The sequence below is a fragment of the Lynx rufus genome, unplaced genomic scaffold, assembly GCF_022079265.1.
Source record: "Lynx rufus isolate CCGP_SWC_20201006 ecotype Redwood Valley unplaced genomic scaffold, mLynRuf1.p SCAF_7, whole genome shotgun sequence".
Classification (NCBI taxonomy): domain Eukaryota; kingdom Metazoa; phylum Chordata; class Mammalia; order Carnivora; family Felidae; genus Lynx; species Lynx rufus.
Window position 1 is genome coordinate 11,020,874 of NW_025814889.1, and position 27,531 is coordinate 11,048,404.

General features: G+C 36.3%; 1 protein-coding gene across 1 annotated transcript in view; it reads right to left on the minus strand.

Moving 5' to 3' along the window:
* UPF2 (UPF2 regulator of nonsense mediated mRNA decay) overlaps positions 1-27,531 on the minus strand; it is a 111,959-nt gene that overhangs the window by 81,820 nt on the left and 2,608 nt on the right. Inside the window, exons 2-5 of the mRNA XM_047065173.1 lie at positions 24,266-24,645; positions 19,059-19,838; positions 10,000-10,160; positions 3,740-3,937 (exon numbers count right to left, since the gene is read on the minus strand). Of these exons, the coding sequence (XP_046921129.1) occupies positions 3,740-3,937; positions 10,000-10,160; positions 19,059-19,838; positions 24,266-24,627 (1,501 nt within the window). The 5' untranslated portion in view covers positions 24,628-24,645. The remainder of the gene's footprint in view (positions 1-3,739; positions 3,938-9,999; positions 10,161-19,058; positions 19,839-24,265; positions 24,646-27,531) is intronic.

Consider the following 27,531-nt stretch of genomic DNA (forward strand, 5'->3'; position numbering starts at 1 on the left):
CAGACTCTGTGCCAACACTGCTTGGGATTCTCCCCCTCTGCCTGCCTCTCTCACGCTTGTGTGCTCTCACTCTCAAAAATAAATAAATAAACGTTAAAAAAAACTTCTAAAAAAAATGGACAAAGGATTTGTCCATGTCGTTGTTTCCTCAACGAAGACAAATGGCCAACAAGCACATGAAAAGAGATTCAACATCACTAGCCATTAGGAAATGCAATCAAAACCACAATACCATTTTCACACCCACTAAGATGGCTATAATCAAAAAGAAAATCATACAATAACAAGTGTTGACAAGGATGTAGAGAAACTGGAACCCTTGTACATGGTTGCTAGGAATGTTAAAATGGTTCAGCCACTGTGCGACGGAGTTTGGGAGTTCTAAAATTTAAACACTGAAGTTTGTATCTCTTAATCCTGTTCACCTATTTCATCCATCCTCTGCACCCCTTCCCTATGCCCACCACCAGTTTTTTAGATGTATTAATAAATCTATTTCTGGTTTTTTTCTTTTTCTCTTGTTTGTTTTATTTTTGAGATTCCACATGTAAGTGAAATCACATGGTATTTGTCTTTGTCACTTATTTAGGGTCATCCAAGTTACTGCAAATAACAAGATTTTATTCTTTCTTATGACTAACATTTCATTTTATATATATACCACATCTTTATTTATCTATCAATGGGCACTTAAGTTTGCTTCCACATTTTGGCTATTATAAATAGTACTGCAATAAAGAGGGTGCATATATCCTTTCAAATTAGTATTTCTGTTTCCCTTGGGTAAATACCCAATAGTAGAAATCGTAGATTGTATAGTGTTCTTATTTTTAATTTTCTGAGAAAACCCTACTGTTTTCTATAATAGTTGCACCAATTAATATTCTTACCAACAGTGTACAAAGATTCTCTTTTGTCCACATTGTCACCAATACCTGTTATTTCTTGCCTTTTTGATACTAGCCATTCTGACTGGTGGGACGTGGTTATCTCACTGTGGTTCTGACTTGCATTTCCCTAATGAGTAGTGGTAATGAGCATCTTTTCATGTATCTATTGGCCATCTGCATGTCATCTTAGGAAAAATGTGTACTCAGGTCCTCTGCCCATTTTTTAATCAAATTATTTGGTTTTTTGGTGTTGAGTTGTAGAAATTCTTTATATATTTTGGAATATTAACCCCTTATCGAATATATCACTTCCAAGTATCTTCTCCCATTCAGTAGTTGTTGTAATAACATTGTATGGGGACAGATGATAACTACACTTACAGTGGTGAGCACTACACAACATACAGAATATTCTAACCACAATGTTGTACACCTGAAACTAATATAATATTATATGTCAACTACACTTAAAACAAAAACAAAAACAGAAACAGGGGTACCTGGCTCAGTTGGTTGAGCATCTGACTCCTGTTCTCAATTCAGATTGTGATCTCACAGTTCATGACTCTGAGCCCATACTGGGCTTTGCACTCACAGTGCACAGCCTGCTTGGGACTCTCTGTCTCCCTCTATCTCTGCCCCTCCCCTGCCCAAACGTGCACGCATGCACTCTCTCTCTCAAAAATGAATAAACATTAGGGGCGCCTAGGTGGCTCAGCTGGTTAAGCATCCAACTTAGGCTCAGGTGGTGATCTCACACTTTGTGGGTTCGAGCCCCAAGTCGGGCTGTGTGCTGACAGCTCAGAGCCTGGAATCTGCTTCAGATTGTGTGTCTCCCTCGCTCTCTGCCCCTCCCCTGCTCACACTCTGCCTCTCTCTCAAAAAATGAACATTAAGAAAAATTAAATGAATAAACATTTTAAAGAATGGAATTACCATATAACCCTATAATTCCTAGGTGTATACACAACAAATTGAAAATAGGGACTCAGACACAGAAGCACAAGTCACAGTGGCCAAAATGTGAAACAGCTCAAAAGTCCACACATGGATAAATGGAAAAATAATTTGTGATATATACACAAAATGAAATATAATTCATTCATAAGTAAGAATGGAGTATTGATAAATGCACAATGTGGTGTACCTCCAAAACATAAGTAAAAGAAGTAAGCTCAAAAGATCATACATACATCACGTGATTCCACTTATATGATACACTAAAAATAGATAAATCCATAGACACAGAATGCAAACTGGTAGTTGCCAGGGGCTAGAGGAAGGGAGGAATGGAGAGAAACTGCTCAATGGGTACAGGACTAATGAATGGAAGGCTCTGGATGTATGTGTTGTAATACTCATACATCAAAGCAAAGAATACTACTTCCTAGTTTTAGTGTAAGGCACAGAAATTACTCATCTTAACATAACCTGAAAACCAGTAGAACACAGTAATTAAGGGCCCAAGTCATTAATTAATAAGGCTGAAATTTCAGATCTACCATGTACTAGCTGTGTAAGTTACTTAACCCTGAGTAGTTACTTAACCTCTCTGTGCCACAGTTTCTTCATGAGAAAACAGGGTAACAACAGTGGCTGCCTCACAGGGTTATTATGAGAATTAAATAATTTTTCACTTATATTTTGAAGTACTAAAATGATGTTTGGCATGAAGTGATCATCAAATAAAAATTACTACCTATTATTTTATTATTTTTTTTTAACATTTATTTCTGAGAGACAGAGAGAGAGACAGAGTGTGAGCAGGGGAGGGACAGAGAGAGAGGGAGACACAGAATCCAAAGTAGGCTCCAGGCTGTCAGCATAGAGCCCAATGACGGGTTCAAACCCACGAACTACGAGATCATGACCTGAGCCGAAGTCAGATGCTTAACTGACTGAGCCACTCAAGTGCCCCACTAGCTACTATTTTTTTAAATGGGTTCCCTAATAAATGTATCAGAATACAAAAGTACAGGGGCGCCCGGGGGGGGCTCAGACGATTGAGCAGTTGAGCATCTGAATTTGGTTCAGGTCATGATCTCACAGTTTGTGAGTTCAAGCCCCATATCAGGCTCTCTGCTGTTAGTACAGAGTCCACTTTGGATCCTCTGTCTCCGTCGCTCTCTGACCCTCCCCCACTCATGCACTCTCTCTCTCAAAAGCAAATAAACATTAAAAAAAAAAAGAATACAAAAGTACATTTAAAAACAAGTTATCTGGGGGCGCCTCTATCAGGGGATAGAGCCCCACATTGGGCTCTGTGCTGGGCATGGAGACTGCTTAAGATTTTCTCTCTCTCTCGGGGCGCCTGGGTGGCGCAGTCGGTTGAGCGTCCGACTTCAGCCAGGTCACGATCTTGCGCTCCGTGAGTTCGAGCCCCGCGTCGGGCTCTGGGCTGATGGCTCAGAGCCTGGAGCCTGTTTCCGATTCTGTGTCTCCCTCTCTCTCTGCCCCTCCCCCGTTCATGCTCTGTCTCTCTCTGTCCCAAAAATAAATAAACGTTGAAAAAAAAAAAATTTAAAAAAAAAAAGATTTTCTCTCTCTCTCTCTCTCTCTCTCTCTCTACCCCCTCCAGACCCTCGCCCCTGCTCACACCATCTCAAAAAATTTAAAAGTGAAAAAAAATTTTTTTCAAATTATTTCACATTAACATAAATGTTTTAGACTGCTGAAACTGTCACTTATCACCCTTTCATGCTCCGTTGCATATTATTCTTCATTCATTTCATCTAATGACTCAATGTTCATATTGTAAAACTAGTAACTAAACAAAAACCTTTTACAAATACTATTTTGAAACCAATTTTTACAGCACTTAATGTAAATATTTATCCTCTAGAATTTACCTTTGGAATCATCTTTGTTGGAATCTTTATTCTGACAACTTTTCTCATTATCTTTAAACAAGATGGCAGGAACAAAAGCTTTCAAATCGATGAGGTTCTCATAAAAATTCCGAGCGTCTTCATCTTCCCAAATACCACCTTCCAAATCATATTCTCCAGGCTTACCAGGTGTAAAGATATCAATTCCAGGCCCATGCTCTGTAATAAAATAAGCCACAGGGAATTAAAACCATTTCAGGTTTAGTGTGTAAAACCACACAGCAACAAGATATTTTATATTTTCAATTTCACAACTAATGAACCTTGAGTGTTAACAAAAGCTTCTTCAATCAACAAACACTCTGAATTGTTCACAAGACCATCTTTAACATCAAATCATAAACTGTGTTTTAAGTAAAGCTCTAAATCCGGACAAACTAGAAGACAGCATATGAGAAAGATGTTTTTTTCATAAATGTTTTAAGCAATTACTGTCAGATTAAGTAGCCATTTGATATATTAGGCCTACTTTCATGAAACTTAAAACCCAAATAAGAAATATGTAAGCCTGGCCATTCCTAAAACATCCATATCTCCCACAGTATAAGGCAGATTGCTATAAATGGTCAACTGATAAAGAAATAGGAAATAATGGAAGAAAAGATGAAGAAATATATAGATATTTCAGTAGAAGACAGAAAACCATGCACACATTTGCATACATACATGCACGTACACACGCTCTACCTTTTACATACAACTAAAAATTCTTAAACTCAGATCAGGAGAATTAATTTCCAACTTCATGATCATGAGACCATTCACAAATTTATCTGTTCTCACTGTGCTTCTCTCCAAACCACAACTGTAAAGTGGAGAATGATGATGTACAGTGAAAATAACCATAAGAAGGGTGCCTGGGTAGCCCAGTTGGTTAAGCATCCAGCTCTTGGTTTCAGCTCAGGTCATGATCTCACGGTTCGTGAGTTCAAGTTCTGCATCAGGGATTTTCTCTCTCTCTCCCTCTCTCTCTGCCCCTCCCCCGTTCTCGCTCTCTTTCTCTCAAAATAAATAAGTAAACTTTTAAAAGTATTCATTTCATAAGAACAAGAGCAAAAACAACAGAACGCTGGCTCCCTGATGCATTACTTATATGCCTTATACCAAATATATTAAAGACAAGACACTAAAACCATACGCTATAAGGGAAAAGAGTGATACATTTATAACTTCTGTTTAATGAAAAATATAAACAAAAGCAAAGGACAAACTAGAAGACAATACTAGCAATATTCATACAAAGAAATTAATATCATTAATATTCATTAATAATACCTGAGTACTGAGTACTGAGGTTAAGGTTCTTTTCCTATACTCTTTTACTTACCTGTTCAGGGGCTTTATTAATTTTTATATTTAAGTGTTATATTTAGTGTTTTATATTTATGATTATGTTTTATATTTAAAGGTTTAAATGAAACAAACATTTAGCATTTTCACCCATTAGATTATGTTTAACAAAGACTGATATCATTAAATGCTAACAAGACGGTAGGGAAGTAAGCACTCTCGTATCTTTTTTTTTTTTTTTTAACGTTTATTTTTGAGACAGAGAGAGACAGAGCATGAATGGGGGAGGGTCAGAGAGAGAGGGAGACACAGAATCCGAAACAGGCTCCAGGCTCTGAGCGGTCAGCACAGAGCCCGACGCGGGGCTCGAACTCACAGACCGTGAGATCATGACCTGAGCTGAAGTCGGACGCTCAACAGACTGAGCCACCCAGGCACCCCTCTCATATCTTATCTAGAATATAAATTAATACAACATTAAGGGGATGTAATCTGTCTGTACTTATCAATATTTAAATTAAGCATAATATTTGATCCCGTAGGATTCCTTCTAGGAATTTATACCAAAGAAATAACAGAAGTGTGAAGTAAGTTTCACAAAGAGGTTGACTATAGCACTGTTTGTAACAGAGCAAAAGTGGATAGAATCTAAGTATCTACCAATAAGATAACAGCTGATATTTATGCACTCTTAATATTAATCAGATGCTAAAAAAAATGAGGTGTATCTATCTGAACAGACTCAGTAGGTTCTCAAAAATATGTTATTGAAAGAGAAAAGCAAGTCATGCAAAATAACATACTACATAAATTAACAAGCTATGTCTCAATATCTGATTATATATTTTACATAAATATTTTATAGAAAAAAGAGTCTGGACAGATTCATATCAAACTGTACCACAGATACCTTGGAAAATGGAATGCATATGCTAGGAGACTTTCACTTTCCACTCTATAATATGCACAAATATTTTACATATATGAAAAATGTATTTGCATAGTAATCATAAGCTGTGAAAAATCAACTTCTGAGAAGCAAACAAATGCTACCAAGTTAAAAAAAAAAAAGCAATAGATAATCACAGGAAACTATTTGTAATGCATGTGACAAAGAATAATTTCTTTAATATGCAAAATGCTTTTACAATTTGATTAAAGATACATATTTTATTAAAATGAAAAGGAAGAGTTAAAGGATTCAAACCAGTATGTCACAGAGAAACAAACATATATAAAACAGCCAATATAAACCTAAAGAAAAGGATACTCAACCTCACTCAGAAGGTAAAAATCAACAACTACATTATAATAAGAGTCTAAGGAAACACTCATTGTCATATAGCTAGTAGCATGTAAATTTCTTTGGAAGAATATTTAAAAATATATATACATTTTTCTAATTTTTTTAATGTTTGTTTATTTTTGAGAGAGAGACAGAGAGTGAGTAGGGGAGGGGCAGAGAGAGATGGGGAGACAAAATCTGCAACAGGCTCCAGGCTCTGAGCCATCAGCACAGAGCCCGATGTGGGGCCTGAACCCGCAAACCATGAGATGATGACATGAACCTAAGTCAGACACTTAATCAACTGAGCCACCCAGGCATCCCTAACTTTATATATTAAAACTTAAAATGCACATACCTTATGGAATTGGTGATTTACTATATTGTACACCTGAAACTAGTATTACACTGTATGTTAACTGGAATTTAAATAAAAACTTAAAACATAAGAAGTAAAATAAAAAATAAATAGTTGCAGAATAGTGTATGTAATACGATCTCATTTCTGAATGGCAAGAATAGGCATTCTGATTACTGAAAAGCTGAGGCTTCTCCAGGCCAGGATGGGGTACCAGTGACCTAAAACAACTAAAAAGACCAAACAATATATACAAGTTTTTGAACACAACATCAGATAGCACAGGTAAGTGATTCCTACAGAGAAGAAACAAAAAAGCTGAGCCCAACAATTAAGTGCCCTAGCTTACTACTGCCTGGTAAGATTTTCTAGGCTACAGCCAAGTAAGGGAGAAGCAAGGCAGACCCCAGCAGTCCCCCTGAGTTGAGGACAGAGCTGAGTCTGGCAAGACTACTCTAGTCAACGTGGCTAGATACTGCAGGACACAATACCAGAGAGGAGAAAGCACATAGACCTCAAAGATCAGCAGAAAGCTCCCCTTGAGTGTTCAGCCGAATACTGATCAGCCCCTACCTGTGAGGGACTGGGTGAGACTGGGAAAATAACTACTCATACTTCCAATTCATTGGAAATCAGGTAGAGTACAGAGGAATATTGCCTCTGTAATATGGAAAATTGGTCCTAGACTAACAGCTGTTCTGACCCCACCTAACAAAGCCAACCTGAAAAGGATAAAACCTTCCAAGTAGCTTAACTATGCTCCAGAATGAAGCTCAATGATATTTCTAAGAATACAAAAATATCCAGCAGTCATCCCAGTAAACATGATCAGACATGCAAAGAAGTAGGAAAAAATACAAGAGCTATACCAATCACTCAATTAAAATCAATGCAGAAATGACTTAAATGATAAAATTAGTAGACAAATTAAAACCATTATAACTATTTCCATATAGTCAACAAACTAGAAGATAAACTGAGCATGTTCAGGACCATGGAAAATATAACCAGGTTCCAGAGATAAAAACTACATTCTATATAAGTTTAACAGTACATTAGACACTGTAAAAAGAAAGATTAATGAATTTGAAGACAGAGCAAGAGAAACTATCCAATACAAAAATAGACAAAAAAGTATTGAAGAATAAAAAAGACAACTTCAAACCACCTGAGAGTTGTAACTAAATCTCCATAGCAGGTGGAAGAATACAGAAAACATATTTGAAGAAACAAGGGTCAAGGTTTGGGAAATTTGATGAAAATTGTAAACTCACAGATTCAGGAAGTCCAGTGATCCCAAGCACAAGAAATATACAAAAAACCACACCAAACCACATCATAATTAAGTGATAATAAAGAAATTTTAAAACAACCAGAAGAAAAATACACCATATGCAAAAAAGTATTGAAAGGAAAAAAAAAAAGGTCACCCTAAAATTCTATACCTGGTGAAAATATCTTTTAAAAATGATGACATAGCAGGGCGCCTGGGTGGCTCAGTCGGTTGACCATCTGACTTCGGCTCAGGTCATGGTCTCATAGCTCGTGAGTTGGAGCCCCACATTGGGCTCTGTGCTGACAGCTCGGAGCCTGGAGCCTGCTTCAGATTCTGTCTCCCTTTCTCTCTGCCCCTAACCCACTCACATTCTGTCTCTCTCAAAAATAAATAAACATTAAGAAAAAAAAATTTTTTTTAAATGATGACACAGGGCACCTGGGTGGCTCAGTTGGCTAAGCATACAACTCTCAGTTAAGCATCCAATTCTCAGTTTCAGTTCAGGTCATGATCTCATGTTTCATGAGATCAGGCCCTGCATCTAGACTCCATGCATGTGTGAGCAAGGGAGGGGGAGAGGAAGAGAAAGAGAGGATCCCAAACAGGCTCCATACTGTCAGTGCAGACCCTGGGATCATGACCTGAGCCAAGAACAAGAGTCAGACAGTCAACTGACTGAGCCACTCAGGTGCCCCACGTGGAACTTCTTTTAAAAAATAAAAAAGTTTGAGGCTCACTGATCAAGAGATATAAAAATTAGTAGGAATTATAGACATAATTAAATGTAAATAAATAAATGCATATATAGGCATGAAACACATATTTCTTATTGATACAAAATACAAAATAACTCTTGTGCTATAAAAAGATACCTTACAAATACCTTATACTCTTAAAATTTTTAAGTGAACAGAAGTGCCAGATAGTTTGAAGATTAGTGACGTATCAATACATCTACAAACATAAATATAATTCGTTCATCAAGTACTTGGTATGACAGATTTAATGTATTAAGAGCCCTACCAACTTAAGGGCAATCAAAAAAGTAACTTTAAAACACCTTTGAAATAATATAAAAAACAACCCATCTCACAAAATGAAAATTTACCTCACAAAACAGCAAGTTTTACTTCTAAATAACAGTTTAAGATAATGTATCATTCAAAACCAATGGATTAAAAAGAAGGATAAATATTGTACCTGGGTGGCTCAATTTGTTAAGTGTCTGACTCTTGGTTTCAGCTCAGGTCATGATCTCACGGTTCGTGGGTTTAAGCCCCGCATTGGGATCTGTACTGACAGTACAGAGCCTGCTTGGGATTCTCTCGCTCTCCCTCTATCTGCCCCTCCCACTCTCGCTTGCTCTCTCTCTCAAAATAAATAAACTTAAAAAAAAAAAAAGGAAAATATAAAAATATTAGAGGGGCACCTGGGTGGCACAGTTGGTTAAGTGTTTGACTTTCGGTTTTGGCTCAGATTGCGATCTCACAGTTTGTGAGATTGAGCCCTGTGTTGGGATCTGTGCTGACGGCTTGGACACTACTTGGGATTCTATCTCTCCCTCTCTCTCTGACCCTCTCCCACTCATGCTCTCTCTCAAAATAAATAAAATAAACTAAAAAAAAAAAAAAAAAAAAAACTGGACTCCCAAAGATCCAATCCACTTTATTACCTCTTTGAGAAAGAAAGTGAATCTTTCTATAACCCCAAGTATGGTTTTCAGACAGGTCCCTGTTGGATATAATCCAAAGATACTTAATACAAAAGAACCCAGAGGAATACATCATAAGATCATATGAGTTAACTATTGTTAAGTGCCAAACCTTCTCTATTCAGAGGAGCATTTCAAGTAGTAGCTTTTCAAAGTTCTTATTAGGTCTTAATACTACTTCATTTAAAAAACTCTAAATGCATGTTGAAAACTTAAATTTTTAATGATATACATCTAAAAAAAGTAAAGATAAGGGATAGTGCTTAGTGGAAAAATCACAATGTTTTTAGGGTTATCTTACCTTCTGGTGTTGGTTTGTCTTGAGGAAGATCTGGCATATTTTCATCCAAAAGGTCTGCTAAGGATTGAGAATTTGCTAGCAACTTCTGATACGACATAGCAAACTCCTCATACTGTTTATGTCTATCTTCACTTAGCTCTCCTTTAGAATGGAGAATACGCCTATAAAACGAATGATGAAATAATCTGATAAACTCATCAAAGCAGATGTGATCATGTATTATATTGGAAACGTTCCACAAAATTTGATTTTATCACATAAGCTTATTAGCATGATTTTCTTCAAATTATTTGTAAAGTTTCCAAGATGTATCTGAAATTAAAACTAGTATAATCAAATTCACCTAAGTAATTAAATTTCAACATTAGTTCTTCAAAGAACATTAAAAGTAATTAACAATTATGCCTGCAGTAATATAAAATTTAACAATGCCACTAAACACAAATTATTTTTAAAGTATTTTGTTAAAGCCATACCCCCTTCAGACATACAGTTAATCAAAAATACTTAACACACCTTAAAAAGTTACTGTTCAAAAACAGTAAGTTATAAAATCAGTACCCTTAAACATTCACAATGATATGAATCAAGATTATCTTTTGAAAAAGCCCAAATATTGCAAACAGCCAATTCTGTTTCCTACACAAGTACTGGTTATTTATCCATTTAACAAATATTAATTGAGAAACCCACTTAAGCCAGGCCAGGCCATCTGAGGAGCAGAGAACACAACTAGTCTTTCACTTTACCAACAGTTCACTAATAAGCCACTCATGAATAGAAATGCAGAACTTTCGAAATTTTTCAAAATGTATAGTCAAGTAAAAATCTCTCTATATAGACAGTTGAGATGTCCACACCTACAACTACTTATAATACTATTTATAATACACATGTAGTGTAACGTTTGAAATCTACAAATCTTAATGCAACATAGGTTTCAAAAAGCCAATCGTAAATTAAGTCATTTTCAAATTATTGTAAAGTTTATTACTTGTCATTTGAATTTCCTTATGAAAAGTGAAGAGAATGAGTTACTTTCTGATGTTATCTTAAAAGTTAACAGAAAATAATGTGAAAAACAATGCCTACACTTATTCATCCCTGCTTAGCTGGAACAATTTCCAAATTTTTCTCTTATCCTAGTCCTACTCACATAAACTTTTGTTTAAATGCTGTAACATTCCAGCTAACATTTTTTTGTTAGGAATTATCAGCTCCCATTACAAGCACAAGATAGATCAATGCATACATTACTAGTCATTAAATTCAATCTTCTTTTTTTCTTATCTGGCCTATTAGGGATCTAAAATGAGAAATTTTCATTCATTTTCTTACAATTTAAAAGTACATTGGACGATACCATTCTATCAACAAGAACAGTTTCTCTCTTCAACTGTTTATTTCAAACTAATCTTACTGAAAAAAACAGTCCTTCAGTTAAGTTATATGAATGAATTCTAAACTCAAAGCATTCAAAAATACTCAAACCATGAAAGCAATGACTGGAACTGCTTTCAATGAGTGAGCTTGTTAGAACTTTTAATTAGAAATTATGTCATTTTTGAATTTAGAAAAAGCCACTAAAATTAAACTGTTTAAATAATGTTCAAAAGTAGGCTACTCTAAAATGTTCTGCAATGTATTAGAAAAAATGTTAACCAATAAAAACTTTATTCTTTTTTTTTTCAAAGTAAGTTTCACACCCAGCATGAAGCCCAAAGTGGGGCTTGAACTCACGACCCTGACATGAAGACCTGACTTGAGGTAAAAAATCAAGACGCTTAACCAAGTGAGCCACCCAGGCACCCCCTTAGCAGTCTGTTCCATAGCAAATTATGTTAAGAGGGATAATAACAGTTTTAAGGGATTTCAGAACCTCTAATGACAATGCAAAATTATTTCAGTACTTGAAAAGACACTGGGAAATGTTTCAAAATAACAGAACCTGGAACTTAATTTTTCTAACAAGTTGCAACACTAGAGTCATCTAAAGAACAATACATCCAGTTTTAGGTTATACAACATTCACTAAGGATTTATGATACATAGGCATTAGCAAAGTGAGGACTATTTTATCACAGCAGAAAACACTCTTTTTCCAATATCAACCTCATTTTCAATCATCTGCCTGGGACTTTGCATTGGATCAATTAAAAGTGATGTAATTCTATGATAGCTGCCTTTGTATGCATTCCAGTTCCTTTCCAGTCATCCTGGAACCAATTTAAAACTCTGAAGCTCCCGAGGTAACTCTTCACACTTCCTAAATCTCAATCCCATGATCAGACTTGTTAACAGTACTGTTATGTGCTTAGGTTACGACCTAGAGACAACAGTCCTCAGAAAAAAAGCTCAAATTTTGGTAGATTTATTTTCTAATCATACCTTATACTGAAAACTTGGCAAGCAATGGAAGATACCAATGAAATGGCATGGGAAGAGTTCTGTTACACACAAAACTTATACAGTCCTACATATTTTCCTTGACCATTTATTTAATATACATTTACTAAACATCAGACTGAACACACAGGATGTAGTAAGTCTATAAATTTTAAGCAGAGAAATAAATGCACCATAGGTACCTGAACATTCAAAATCCCTAGAATCATTTAGAGGTTTGAATGAAATTAAAATGAGACATTTTTTAATGAATGTTTTATATATGGCAGTTTTTTATGTTTATGAAGCCCATTGGAAAAGATATTTAGTTTAGCTTTTTTTAGAAGACCTGTATGAGGGAACTAAACATTACACAGTACATTTGACCCAAGTACCTAGTCTGTTCATCAGTGTAAAATAAATCTCACCAAAATTTCTTAGGAAAATTCCACAGCAATCTATCACTATGCAAAATCAAGCTGAATATATGATTTATCACATATCATTTTAATTATAATCTCTTCAGAAGCACATATATTCAGAATGTTGAATAGAAGCCAATCTTTTTGAGACTATCATAAATCAGAGGTTAGCAAACTATTTCTGCAAAGGGGCCAGATATAAATATTTTAGGCTCTGCAGACCATATGGTCTTTGTTACAAGTATTCAAGTCTGCTGATCTGGCACAAAAGCAGCCATAGGCAATAATACATCAACACATGAGCATGACTATTTTCCAATAATGCTTTATTTATGGACACTGAAATCTGAACTTCATATAGTTTTAGTATTTCACAAAATATTCCTCTTTTGATTTTTTTTCAACCAATTAAAAAGGTAAAGACCATTCTTATTCTCAGCTCACCAGCTGTACAAAAAGTAGTGGTCTATCTGGCCTACAGGTCATAGTTTGCCAATCCTTGTCATAACTGGAGTTCTAGGATCACTGTTAAAGGTATTATAAATGAGTACATTCCTTCTCATGACATCATTGTACAAGAGGGAGTTACTGGGACCATCTTAAAGATATGAAAAGCAAGCAATGAAAACAAAATTAATTCCAAATCTGATTCATTATAATAAAAATACAATAGACCTCCTTCACCCAATGATGAGCTACCACCATCTGGAAACAACCCTAAGGTATGTCAATCTTTGACTTCTAGTGTTTTTTATATTACTAATTAAATACTGTAAAACTGACAAAAATATCAAATAGTCCACTCTTGAATCGAGCATTCTATCTCATGAGAAAAGTCATAAATGTCTCAAATGATTCTAGTCTTGAGACCTATTTTTTGTTTTTCTTTTTTTTTTCATTTTTATTCTTCTTGACTTTCTCGCTTTTATTTTGTATACTGTTGTCTCGCGTTATTTTAAAAATGAAAAAAATTTTAAAAGCTATCAAAGCTTAATATACAAATTTTCAAAATCATAAAAAGGTACAAGAGACATCCTCATCAAGACTTTCTGAAGGATTAAGCAAGCAATATATCACAAGTAATAAACTCACATTTACTGAATACTTACAATGAATCAGATACTGTTAAGTGCTTTTACATGTGAATTCATTGCATCGTTCACATTTATCTCCAAGGTAGAGTGCTACTGTTACTCCATTTTACAGAAGGGAAAACTGAAGCAGAGATGTGAGATAACATGCTGAGAGCTACAGAACTAAGTAAATGACAAATCTAAGATGTGAACACACGTAGCCAGGCTCCGGCGTCCATGCTCACAACTACTGGACCATATATACTGCCTCCCAAATTAAAGTAAAATTGTCCACTTGGTACCTAACATTGGAATTAGAATGTCTCTCAAATGTATCTATCAAAGGCAAGCCTTCTCACACTGAGGTACTTATTTTATATTCCTTCAGGTCCTTTTATCTGGACCTGACTGGGTAAGCACTGTGTGCGCTGCTAATGTGTTTACTAGACACTTTAAAATCTAGTACAAGTCCTAAATGCAGATGAAGAGTAACATGGAAGTTGTGAAAAATACAGTATGAAGAGGTATGAAAGAATCCGATCTGTCACTTGCTACATAAGTCACAATGAGCAAGCTCATTTATAATCATGAGGCAGACCCATTAAAAGCTACTAGATTTTACCTTTCATCTCAGCAATTTGTCAAATTTGCATGAGAATAATTTTCTTTCGGTTTCATTTTAGAATTTAGTTATGGATGTCTTATAATCTTGTGTGAAAAGCCACTACTGCACGGTAAGCATAAATGTACTCGATCAAATATTTATTAAACTGTCAAAGTCATTGAATCAGAGTTAGAGAATACCTGGAAAGAGGTAACAATTTTAGAGCACTTACAAAACTGTTAAAGCCTCACTGAGTATAAAGTACAGTGATAGAACATCTTAATAGCGCTTAAGTATTACACAATTTATCAAACAATCCACCTGTTTAAAAAAAAAAAACAAAACAACCCACAACTATAGGCAAGGTACAACTTACCTGGGAGAAAAGCAGAAGGTAAAAGCAATGCTATTTAATTTTACGTTAATGTGCTGTCAAGTTTCATCACTGGTAAAGTAATACCGCATGAATTTGCATTAATGAAAGAAACCTCCCTGATTTTATTAATTAATGGAGGAAAGCCTACATTGTACTTTTTTTTTTTAAACTATACTTTCAATCAAGTCACTTAGTGCTGTTTGAACATGTAATCATGAAGGTCCTAATTCACCAATACTTAAAAGGAGAAACTTCTGCTACCACTCCCATCAGTTAGGGAGAAAGAAAGAAATTACGACACTTCGAAATTATTCAAGCAAGAATTGACTTAACATCTGAATTCACAATTTCACTACTACAAGAAACAAATTCTTCTACATAATTAATATCTAAATAAAAATTAAATCATTTCTTCAATTTTTATTAAAAGCCAAAAAGTAGCAGGTAATATTACCTCTATGAGAATAATATCTCATAGTACAAAACATTTCAAGTATAGAGTACTGAACATAATAAAAAGCAACACTTACCAAGAAGTAAAGCTATTAACTCTAAATTGGCATATGTTGCAAGATAATATTTTTAGATGTGTAAATATTAATTATAAGTCCCCAGGATCAACCGCTTAACTAAAGTGTGTTTTAAAAATTGTTTTAAGTACAAAAAGCTTGTAAGTTCAAATTTATTAAAATTCACCAAACCCTAAGGCCAGCTGTATTCTGCTTATAACTGTAAATCCCTCAAGGGCTTAGAAACAGAACTAACTATCTAATACCTATGGTATCAGCCCAGCAAACATGAGAAAGGAACAGTTAAGACTCAACAGGTCTTGTGCAGTCACTGTCTTCATTCATTCATTCATTCATTAGCGTCTTTAAGAAAATACCAGAGATTTTATTATTCTATTTTTTTAATTGGTTGAAAGAATTCTTAAGTATAGAGCTTAAGGAGTATAGGAGCGCCTAGGTGGCTCAGTCGGCTAAGCATCTGACTTCAGCTCAGGTCATAATCTCACAGTTTGTGAGTTCAAGCCCCACACTGGGCTCTGTACTGACAGCTCAGAGCCTGCAGCTTGCTTCAGATTCTGTGTCTCCCTCTCTCTCTGCCCTTCCCCCATTCATGTTGTCTCTCTCAAGAGTAAACATTAAAAAAATTAAAATAAAAACAAAGGAGTATACACAAAGGCTTCACAACCTCTATGAATAGTGCCATCTCCCAAGTTAATTAAAATGACCAAAAGCATTTAGGATTCATAGACTGAAAATACAATGGATTTGATTTTTTTAAAACTGTCATTATTAAGATACTGAATAAAGGCTTAAAGTAATTTAACTGCATAAGTCTTAAACATCCACTAGCTTGGCACTTAGATTTCCAGCATTACCATGCCTAAGAGAAACCTTACTGGGAAAAATTATTGTCCATGATTTATTCCCATGATTAGAAAAACCTCAAAATACCTACTGGATAATGAGTGGGAGGGGGAAACTTTGGGAAACTGATCATTTTTACAGTACACCGTAACGTACTAATACTAGGCCAAGGGACTCTGCACTAATCCATTCTTCATGCGTCTTGGTCAGTCAGGTGTTCAAATCTTCACTACAGAGGCTCCTCGAATTGACGCTGTCCTAGGCATGAGTTATTTATTAAGCTATATGCTAATTATTTGTTATATGATGATTAAGATTTTCCCATCTCCCAAATTACTACATCTAAGTAGGCAGCATCCCATGATAAAATGACTGCTATGATGGTAAGGTCAATTTCTGCTAGGTAAATAACCTCCTCTAATAACCTAACAGTTCCATATTGAAATGAATAAAAGTTTCTAGGGAAAGTTCACAAAACCATGCTCTTAACACTATATCCTGTTCAAAATTTTCACTTGAAATAATATTAAAGAACAGGTCTGCTTATCAAAGCTGGATATGACCAGAAAGCAAGTACAAATTAATATAAGTCACTAATATATTAATAATAATAATCAATATTCAATACTATAATTAGACTAAAATAACACGCCAAAAATATCTAAATAAAGTTAAAAGAGAGAAGTCTGCATTCAGATTCAAAAAATTAGTAATAGTAATTCAAGGTGAAGAACTGATTTGGCAGCAGTTCATTTGAAAAATTAGTCTTTCGGCATATGTAAGCCTAACAGTCAAAAGAATGACAGAGCAGCTATAGAAACTAATGGAATTTTAGATTATAGGCAGGAAAAAATGCATCCAAAACAAATGTCCTAAGGATAGTCATGTCGAAATCATGGAACAAACTGAAGGAACAGGAGGTATTTAGCCTTGAGAAGATGAAAGGGAAACCACCTGGCAGTCTGCAAATATCTGAGATATTATCATGAAAAGAGGAGACATGTCCCATATCAGTGCTTCTCAAACTGTGGTAAAGGAATTATTTTTTTTTCTAATCACTGCAGGTGCTTTTATAAAATACAGGAACAATACCACAACTATGGAAAACTGCTATAAGGATGTCTAAATGCTTCGTGTGCTTCTATACTTAATTCATTGTGAACAGGTAAACAGTTCATGGACCCCCACTTTCAGCAGCTTTATTCCATCTGAACCAGAAAAAAGAAGTACATCAAAGGGAACCATTTTATGGAGTTAATTTTCTGCTTGAATTCCTAGTAAGTAGGAGTGTCCAACACAGAAACGGCTCTAAGCTCCTTTGAGAGGTTTTCAAAGGAAGAATACTTTGTCAGATAATCTGCAAAATGGATTCCTTCATTGGGTGATTAGATTAAATCACTGTAGACTCCACCCTCTAAGCTTCTGTGAGGCCAATCAAAAATAAACACACACACAAAACCTTTAAAGTAGCCAATAAAAAGGAATCAAAGCATACCTACAAAATCAGTTGTGATGTATTAGGTAGAACATATGGGAAAAAGAAAACGACTAGGAAAATGACAAAACACTATGTAAGTCATAATTAAGATTTTGAATATATGAGAATTATTAAGAGGACCACTACTTTCCTTTTAAACTCTTAACTGACTATATAAATTCAGCCTGAAGTTGCCTATTCAAAGTTTAAAACAGTCCTCACTATCAAAAGCACAAAACAAAGATTTTTTTTTTTTTTTAAAGAAACCTTGAGGAACACCATTGCCATCTTAAACTCTCGCCTCTTGAATGATCCTCAACCACCAGGGTTTAGCCATACCGTCTCTGAACCTATCCTGACCCAGACCTAACTGTATTACTGGCATATACTACTAGTCTTTAGTTAAGTCAATCACCTTCTAGCGGTAACTACTTAAACCAGTAGGTCCTTCCCCACTGTGGAAGGACCTTATGGAAATAGAAAAGTATCCTCTCCCATACTAATTCCTGAAAAACAGCAATTTCAGACTCAACCATGCACTTTAAATAGATGAAAGTATTCAGCCAAATACTTTGGCTACTGCTGTTGTCTCCTTTCTGTACCCCTCAGCCCTCCAAATCCACCCTCCACAAAAGTTGACCTAGTGCCCACCAACTTCCATCAACTTCTAGTTTATGGATGCCTCCTAGGTCCAGAGGCTACAGAATAGTTATCTTGTAACAATCAAAGGTGGCCCCTCAATCAGGTATCTTCACTAATTACCACAGACACATACATTATTCCTTCAGAATTTTAAATGGATGTTCCCCAGAGAGAGACTCCTGTAAATGCACTCTACATTTAAGAAATTTTTTCACATCTAATTTGTTGCACTATTTTCCAAATTTCTGATCTAAAATACAGACTATGAAATAAAACGACTTGTTTTCTAAGAGCAAGTATCAACAATGACATCAATGAATTAAGATTCAAAACAATGAAAGCAAACCTGTTATAGAGAGGGCACAACAAAACACAAAAATAATAGCAGAAAAGTTAAAGTGACAGAAAAAGAAAATCCCTCAACAGTAAGGAGTTTCTTAAATCACAGGAACAAAACACATCCCCAAAGTAAAAATCACCATATACTTGCCAGGTTTCTTTTAAATTCAGAAACAAAATCTATGATAAGACTCCCATTTAAACATGAGTACTTTAACTGTTACACTTTGAAATTCTCCTGGAAATGTTAAGAAATCCCCTGCAATGAGCCCTTTTCCATAAGTTCTTTCAGTGGCATGAAGACTTAAGAAACTTTTTAAGTATGAGCTCCAAAATAAATTCTCAATTCTGAGAAATATGAAAATCACCTGTTTTGTCTCTCTGTATTCTGAAGCTCCCTGTGGTCCCTTTTCAGGTGTTTGGTCAAAGATGTAAAGTACTCTTTTAAAAGATTCTGGAAAGGTTGTTGTTTCTCTGGACTAATTATCTCACTAGGAGGGAAACTCAAATTAAACTTCTCCGCAGCACTCTTCACTTTCCGTGGTACAAGTCCAGCAATATCATCTCCACAATGTCGACAAAAACTAATCACCACAGAAACGTGAGTATGGGATTCCCGATCAGCATTAATAATATTTTTTAGCTGTTCGTAGATTAAGGATAGACCTTCCTTGTCAGTGAAAATCCCAACTATTGTCAATTCTGCAATGAAACGCAAATCAGTTCTTAACTTGGTAATGTTAGGGGTTTTCTCTTCTTTCCTCGCTTCAAAATGTTTTTTCCAAACCTGAAGAAGTGACGGAGCAAAGTCGGCATAACGCTGGTGAAAGAGAGAACACAAGTGCACAGCACAGTTCACATCAGATATTTTCAGCTTTGCTTCCACAATAGAAGCTACAGCTTCTGCAATGTATTTGCTTAAATTTAGGCCATTAAAATCATGGGACAAGGAGTCTCTCTGTTGTTCCGTAATAGTTTTTAATTTCTTGACAAAAGCAGTATTTTTCTTCAAGCTTGAGTCTAGTCGGCTAAAGAAATTTTCCTCTGGTCGGTTGTCTGGAGCATTTTGGTTTTTGCTACGAAGTTCCTTCCTTAACTGATGTCGTTCCCAAGCTTCTTGATGAAGCTGAAGGGATTCTTCTTTCTCTCTATATAAAAACAAACAAGCAAATAAAATAACTTGTACATTCTGAAGCATCTCTGACAAATTTCATAAGAGCAAAAGCAAATGAGAAAGTAAAATCATATAAGTATCAGCATCCAAAAGGAACAAACCATGCAAAAGGCCCCTTTCCTACTTCTTTTTTAAAGATATCTTTTTTAAGTTATCTCTGTACCCAATGTGGGGCTCGAACTCAAAACCCGAAATCAAGAGTTGCACGCTCTACTGACTGAGCCAGACAGGCGCCCCTTTTCCTAATTTTAAAAACATTTTATTAATGACTTAAGATAGTAAGAACCCAGTACACTGAAAATATCAAATGTGACAGAGTGGAGGATTCTGAATAACTAGAGTAAAAATCATTCTGCCAACAAGCAAACGAAATGGGTAAGACACTTTTGTCAATTCTACCGCAATAAAGGTGAAAAAATAAATGGATTAAATACATGATGCATAGTATGAAAAATACAAAATACCTAGGAAGGATACCTAAAATACCTAAAACAGGTAAAAGCATTGGTAAGAGAGAAAAAAAACTGTCCACAAAGACTATAAAGAACAAGGTTTGTAAAAAATGCATTAAAAATGTTTTAATATGTGGGGCACCCAGGTAGCCCAGTCGGTTGGGTGTCCGACTTTGGCTCAGGTCGTGATCTCACGGTTAGCGGGTTTGAGCCCTGCATCGGGCTCTGTGCTGACAGCTCAGAGCCTGGAGCCTGCTTTAGATTCTGTGCCTCCTTCTCTCTCTGTTCCCCCTGCTCATGCTCTGTCTCTCTCAGTCTCTCAAAAATAAATAAATGTTAAAAAAAAATTAGAAAAACAATGTTTTAATACGTTAAGTACCATTTTTCCATACTTCAGCATTAACCAAACCTTTCATAAAGTACCTTTCTTGGTTTGGGTCTTAAAATTCAAGTGTAATTAAGAAATTCTGGAAAGGAACCAGAAGAAAACTATAAGATAAAACTCCTTTAATAAAAGGCTAACAAAACAGTTTATCCTGAAAAAAAAAAAAATTAAAAGATGGAACATGTTTAAATTGCAGAAGTAATAAAATAACTTGGGCGGGGGGGGGAGGGTAGGGTATCTCTCCGACTGTGAGGCCTCTGAGATACTAAAACATGTAACTTTAAAATATAAATTTCTGGGGCGCCTGGGTGGCGCAGTCGGTTGAACGTCCGACTTCAGCCAGGTCACGATCTCGCGGTCCGGGAGTTCGAGCCCCGCGTCGGGCTCTGGGCTGATGGCTCAGAGCCTGGAGCCTGTTTCGGATTCTGTGCCTCCCTCTCTCTCTGCCCCTCCCCCGTTCATGCTCTGTCTCTCTCTGTCCCAAAAATAAATAAACGTTGAAAAAAAAAAATTAAAAAAAAAAATATATAAAATATAAATTTCTAAGAAATCAGATTTTCATCTTTCTGAAATAACCATCCCTTAGCAACCCTTCCATGATTTTTCCACTAAAAGCCACGACATTTTAACAGCAAATTGCATCCATCACTGCAAACACGGACATGTGAGTATCTCATTGAAGTCTCCCAGCCAAACACAAATACAAGATTAGCAGTGAGAATGCACTTTAAGAAAATATCTCTTGGGGTGCCTGGGTGGCTCAGTTGGTTAAGCATCCAACTCTTGATTTCAGCTCAGGTCATGAACTCCCAGTTTGTGAGATGGAGTTGTGCGTAGGGCTCTTGCACTGGCAGTGTGGAGCCTGCTTGAGATTCTCTCTCTCCGCCCCTCCCCTGCACACACTCTGGCTCTCTCAAAATAAATAAATAAATAAATAAACAAACAAACAAACAAACAACTATGTATATACATTAATTAAATCTATTTTCATCAGCAATAAAAACACTTTAAAATACATAAATGAGGGGTGCCTGGGTGGCTCTAGTCAGTTAAGCGTCCAAATCTTGGTTTCGGCTCATATCATGATCTCCCGGATTCGTGAGTTTGAGCCCTGCATTGGGCTCTACACTGACAGTTCAGAACCTACTTGGGATTCTGTCTCTCTCTCTCTCTCTCTCTGCTCCTCCCCGGCACATTCCGTCAAAATAAACTTTTAAAACAGTTTAAAAAACAAAATACATAAATCAAATATTTACCAGTGAAATAATAATGCTCTAAAATACCCTTTTTTTCCAGGGGAAAAAAGTGGGTAATTGTTGATGCTGGGTAGACAGAGTGATTGGGGGGTGTTGGGAGGACTGATTCATTATTCTATCCTTTTTTTTTTTTTTTAATTTTTTTTTGATGTTTATTTATTTTTGAGACAGAGAGAGACAGCATGAACAGGGGAGGGTCAGAGAGAGAGGGAGACACAGAATCCGAAACAGGCTCCAGGCTCTGAGCGGTCAGCCCAGAGCCCGACGCGGGGCTCGAACTCACAGACCACGAGATCGTGACCTGAGCCAAAGTCGGCCGCCCAACCGACTGAGCCACCCAGGCGCCCTATTCTATCCTATTTTTTGAGTATGTGTGAATTTTTCCCAATAAAAAGTTGAGATTTTGGTGGTTGGTTTGTTTTGTTTTGTTTGCTCTTTCTATAGGAGGGTAGAGGGAGGAGCAAAAGTAACAGTGAAATTGAATATCCTTATGAATTTTTAAAATTAATTCGAACATATTTTTAGCCCAATAAATCTAAAATAGTTCAATTTCAACATGTAATTAATATAAAATAGCAGTGAAATACATTGCACTGTTTTTCATGAGTCTTCAAAACCAGGGTTCTTTTCACACTCATACTTAACAGCAGTCTCATTTTGTACCTGCCTCATTCTGTGTGGTCCACAGCTCCTTGTGAATTTTTTTTTTTTAAAGTAGAATATAAGAAACTCTCAAGAATCATGGCTCTGAATATTCCCAAACTGGCCACTACTATTGCCTTCCAGACCTAAGGCTCTACTGCCTCATTAAAAATACAGGTACAAGGGGCGCCTGGGTGGCTCAGTCCGTTAAGCGTCTGACTTTGACTCAGGTCATGACCTCAGTTTGTGAGTTCGAGCCCCGCATCGGACTCTGTGCTGACAGCTCAGGGCCTGGAGCCTGCTTTAGATTCTGTGTCTCACTCTCTCTCTGACCCTCCCCCACTCACACTGTCGAGAGAGAGAGAGAGAGAGAGAGAGAGAGAGAGAGAGAGAGAAAGTAAACATTAAAAAAAAAATACAGGTACTAAAAAACTTAGGAAAGTAGGTGGTTGAGCTGTTCTAGCGATCCATGAAAATTCATGTTTGCAAACAGCTTTTTAAACATTATATAAAATTTTTATACATATGAAGAGAAAAGTCCATGCTACTCAACAGCTGCCATTTTTGCTACATCTTGGTAGTTTTCCTGTGAGGACTACCTTGTTTTTTGCCAGTTCATCATACTACTTGCATAGATTTACAAGGTTAAAAATAGATTTAGATGAAGATAAGAATGGGAGGTACTACGAAATAGTTTTTAAGGACCAAAGTTTTAAAGTTGACTACGTTAAAAAAAAACCAGCAGCTCCACTGTTTATTAGGACTTTATGCAAGTTACTTAACCTTTCCAAGCTTCATTTTATTAATCTGTCAAGTGAGGATCATAAAATTTATTCATTATGACTACCTTTAGGATATGTGCTGATATACTCTATAATGTCCTGCACATAGTAAGAATTCAGCAAACAGCCATTAAGAACTAAAGATTTTCAACTTCAAAGAGACCATGAGGGGCGCCTGGGTGGCTCAGTGAGTTAAGCATCCAACTTCAGCTCAGGTCATGATCTCATGATTCTTGTGAGTTTGAGCCCCGTGTTGGGCTCTGTGCTGACAGCTCAGAGCTTGGAACCTGCTTCACATTCTGTCTCCATCTCTATCTGCCCCTCCCCTGCTCATGCTCTGTCTCTCTCTCAAAAATAAATAAACGTTAAAAAAATAAAAATAAATAAAAACCCAGAGACCATGAAAAAAAAAGAGTCATTTTAAAAATCAAAACAATCCAGGAGCGCCTGGGTGGCTTAGTCAGTTAAGTGTCTGACTTCAGCTCAGGTCATGGTCTCGTGGCTCAGGAGTTCGAGCTCCACATCGGGCTCTCCGGGCTCTCTGCTGTCAGCACGGAGCCTGCTTTGGGATCCTCTGTCTCCCTCTCTCTTTGCCCCTCCCTTGCTCGCACTCTTTCTCTCTCCCTCTCTCTCTCTCAAAAATATTAAAAAGTTCAGATTACCCTCTCAAAAAATATGTATTAAAGATTCCTGTTACTTAATTGGAGGAATTAAAGCATCATAAGCATGCTTCTGGTCAGTGAAACTAACAGAACCAGTAACTTAAGATACTCCCAACTCTCAAGGAACTGCACCCCAGAAGTCGGATTTCAAATAATCATTGTTTTCCCAACACTTCATTCTTCCCATTCCTTCTCATCAATAAATAAAATAAATGTTCTTACTTCAACTGGGCAGCTTCTTCTTCTTGCTGACGTTTTACCTGCTCTTCTTGCTTCTTTTTCTCTTCCTCTTCATGTTTCTTTTTTTCTTCTTCCTCTTTTTTCTTTAATTCTTCCTCTGCCTTCACCTTTTCTTCTTCTTTTTTCTTTCGTTCCTTGTCTTCTTTTTTTCTCTTATCTTCTTCCAGTTTCTTCTTTTTATCTTCAGGGACCTTAATAACCTCCTTCTTGGCAGTAAGTTTGATCTCCTCTTTTGGTTTCTCCCTGCTGCTCACTGGCCGCCTTTCACTGCAGTCCTTTTCCTTGTTGTTTAGTAAAGTTTCTTTTTCTTCCATACTTGCTGGCTTTTTACGCTCAGCTGGCATTATGTTACCCAGAACAATCTGTAAGAGTAAAAGAATGTCAGTATTCTTTGTAGTACTGTAGATGTAGTGACTTTTTTTTTAGTAACGTGACACTGTTTTTGAAACAGAACATATTAATGCATTGTTGTGAGATATTAAATAAATGCAAGCAAAATGAATATTATTTCTGTGATAAAATAACTTCCTGGTCACATTCCACATTCTATCATTATTAGTTATGCCTTTGTCTAAGTACAAACAACACAAACAAAAGTAGAGAACACAATATAATCAACCTCCCAAATTCAACCATTATCAGTTATGAAACATAGCATTTAATCATAAATACTTCAGCACGCATCTGAGAATATTTTGAATCAGGTTTGTTTTTTTTTTTTTTAAGTAGGCTTCAAGCCCAACACAGAACCCAACGCGGGGCTTGAACTTACCACCCTGAAATCATGACCTCAGTTGAGATCAAGAGTCAAATGCTTGGGGCAACCTGGGTAGCTCAGTGTGGGTTAAGCATCTGACTTGAGCTCAGGTCATGATCTGCTGATTTGTGAGCTCGAGTCTCACACAGTAGGCTCTGTGCAGTCAGCACGGAGCCCGCTTCAGATCCTCTGTTCCCCTCTCTCTCTGCCCCTCCCCTCTTGTGCTCTCTCTCAAAAATAAACGTTGAAAAAAAAAGAGAGACGCTTAACTGAGCTACCCAGGCGCCTCTGAATCAGTTTCAATCCCAACATTTCACTTTGGTGAAGAGATTCTGGTGACATTATTTCATACAATGTGCAACAGAAGTATTATAGCAGGAACATAAACGAGCTCCTGCCATCTATAAATGAACAGACAAGGGGTGCCTGGGTGGCTCAGTCAGTTCAGCGTCTGGCTTTGGCTCAGGTCATGATCTCACAGTTTGTGAGTTCGAGCCCCACGTTGGGCTCTGTACTGACAGCTTGGGGCCTGGAGCCTGCTTCAGAGTCTGTGCCTCCCTCTCTCTCTGCTCCTCCCCTGCTCACACCCTGTCTCTCTCTCAAAAATAACGATTAAAAAAAAATTTATATAAATGAACAAAATGACACAAATTCATGCCATCGTTCTCAACCTTATCAAACTTTCAAATACAGAAACCGCCAAATATCTCAAATTAGACTTTGAATCTTTTCATTAGCATCAGTCAAAATTAATCTATAAATAAACATAAGGATGATTATAGAATCTGTATATTCTGTCCTGTACCTGCCAATACAGTAACCATCAGCCCAGGGCTTCTCAGCCTCAGCATTACTGACATTTCGGGCAAGGCAATTCTTTGGGGCTTTTGTTTGGGGGTGAGGGCTGACACTATTTTGTGCACTACATGAAGTTTAGCAGCATCCTGCCTTCTCTACTGAGGTACCAGCAGTATCTTCCCAGTTTGACAACCAAAAATTACTCCACACACTGCCAATGTCTCCTGGGAGCAAAATCACCACCAGTTAAAAACCACTGCACTAGCCACAAGTAGCTACTTACATGCAAATTAATTAAGAGTTTGAAATTCCATTTTTCAGTCACTACCCGTATTTCAAGTACTCACTTCCACATGGCTAGTGACTACCACATCAGTGCAGATACAGAATATTTTAATTATCACATTAAGTTCTACTGGATAACATAAGTCTACAGTAGATGCTCTATTAACTGGAAATAAACTGTAGAACAAAAAACTGTATTTCCCAGCAAAATTCAGCATATTTCTTTTCAAAAAATAAATTTTCTGTGTACTAGTTTTCTAATATAATTTCTTTAATGGACAGCAATTCATGTTCTGAGTCCCAAATCATCTCAAATTGCACAGGAGAAAATCAAAATACTTTCTATTTAAGAAACACAGAATTTAATTATTTAAACTGCTTAGTTTATTAAAAGCTAAATATACACACAGTATTCTTAATTATTTTCAAATATAGATTTTAAGTTACACCAATAAAAACTAGGTTAGCAAACAAAACATTTGCAATAATAAACATTTATTTCGTAAACACACACACATTTATTTCAGCACTCCAATAAAATGTTATCATAGAAAGAAAACCTAGGCCAATAGAAACACTTTAAGTAATTTTTGGAGGCACATTCAACACTCTATATCTTTTCTCAGCTACCTCTTCCCCTTTTCCTTTTGACTCTGCCGTCTCCGTTCTATGCATTTATTTTGACGGTAACACCCAAAGGCTTTAGTTAACCTCAATGGCTTGTAACTCAGAAAGAAAGCTGTCAATCCCGTTTAGGCAATCATTAAAACACGAAAGAGCATAATTACTTATCTGTGTGGCAAGGTAGCCTTAACATTTATGCTATCTGGGAAGTGCAGCTCACACAGCTTCAAATAACCCACTTTTAATGTGAAAATACCATGCCCTAAAGCAAGCAAACTTTTAAAAGAGAATACTCATAGCTACCACTCACTGGCACCACAGTAAACATCTTACATACATTATCTCATTTAATACTAAAATCTTTATGAGGTGGGTATTATTTTCCCTATTTTATAAATGAGTAAACTGAGACTTGACCAAGTAACTTGACCAAGGCCTCCACAGCTGGTGACAGAGCAGGAATTTGAACCCATACTCTCAACTAAAGTTATTAAGAACCGTGTGTACCAAACTGTGAGGCAGAAGACTTGATCATAGATACTGACTATGACAAATCATACAATAACGTATCTGAATAAAGAGTTCCTAATAGCAGTTTTTACATTATGTTTTTAACTTTTGGCAGATATTAGCGAAAACATACAGGGATGATAATTCCTAAGGTAGCAATACAATCTTATTTAGATTGTCATTATATGCAAAATAGAATACTGTTTATATATAGAGTTTGGATTTTCTGAAATGAAGTATCAACAAGCGACATTTCAGTAATACAAGGAACTAC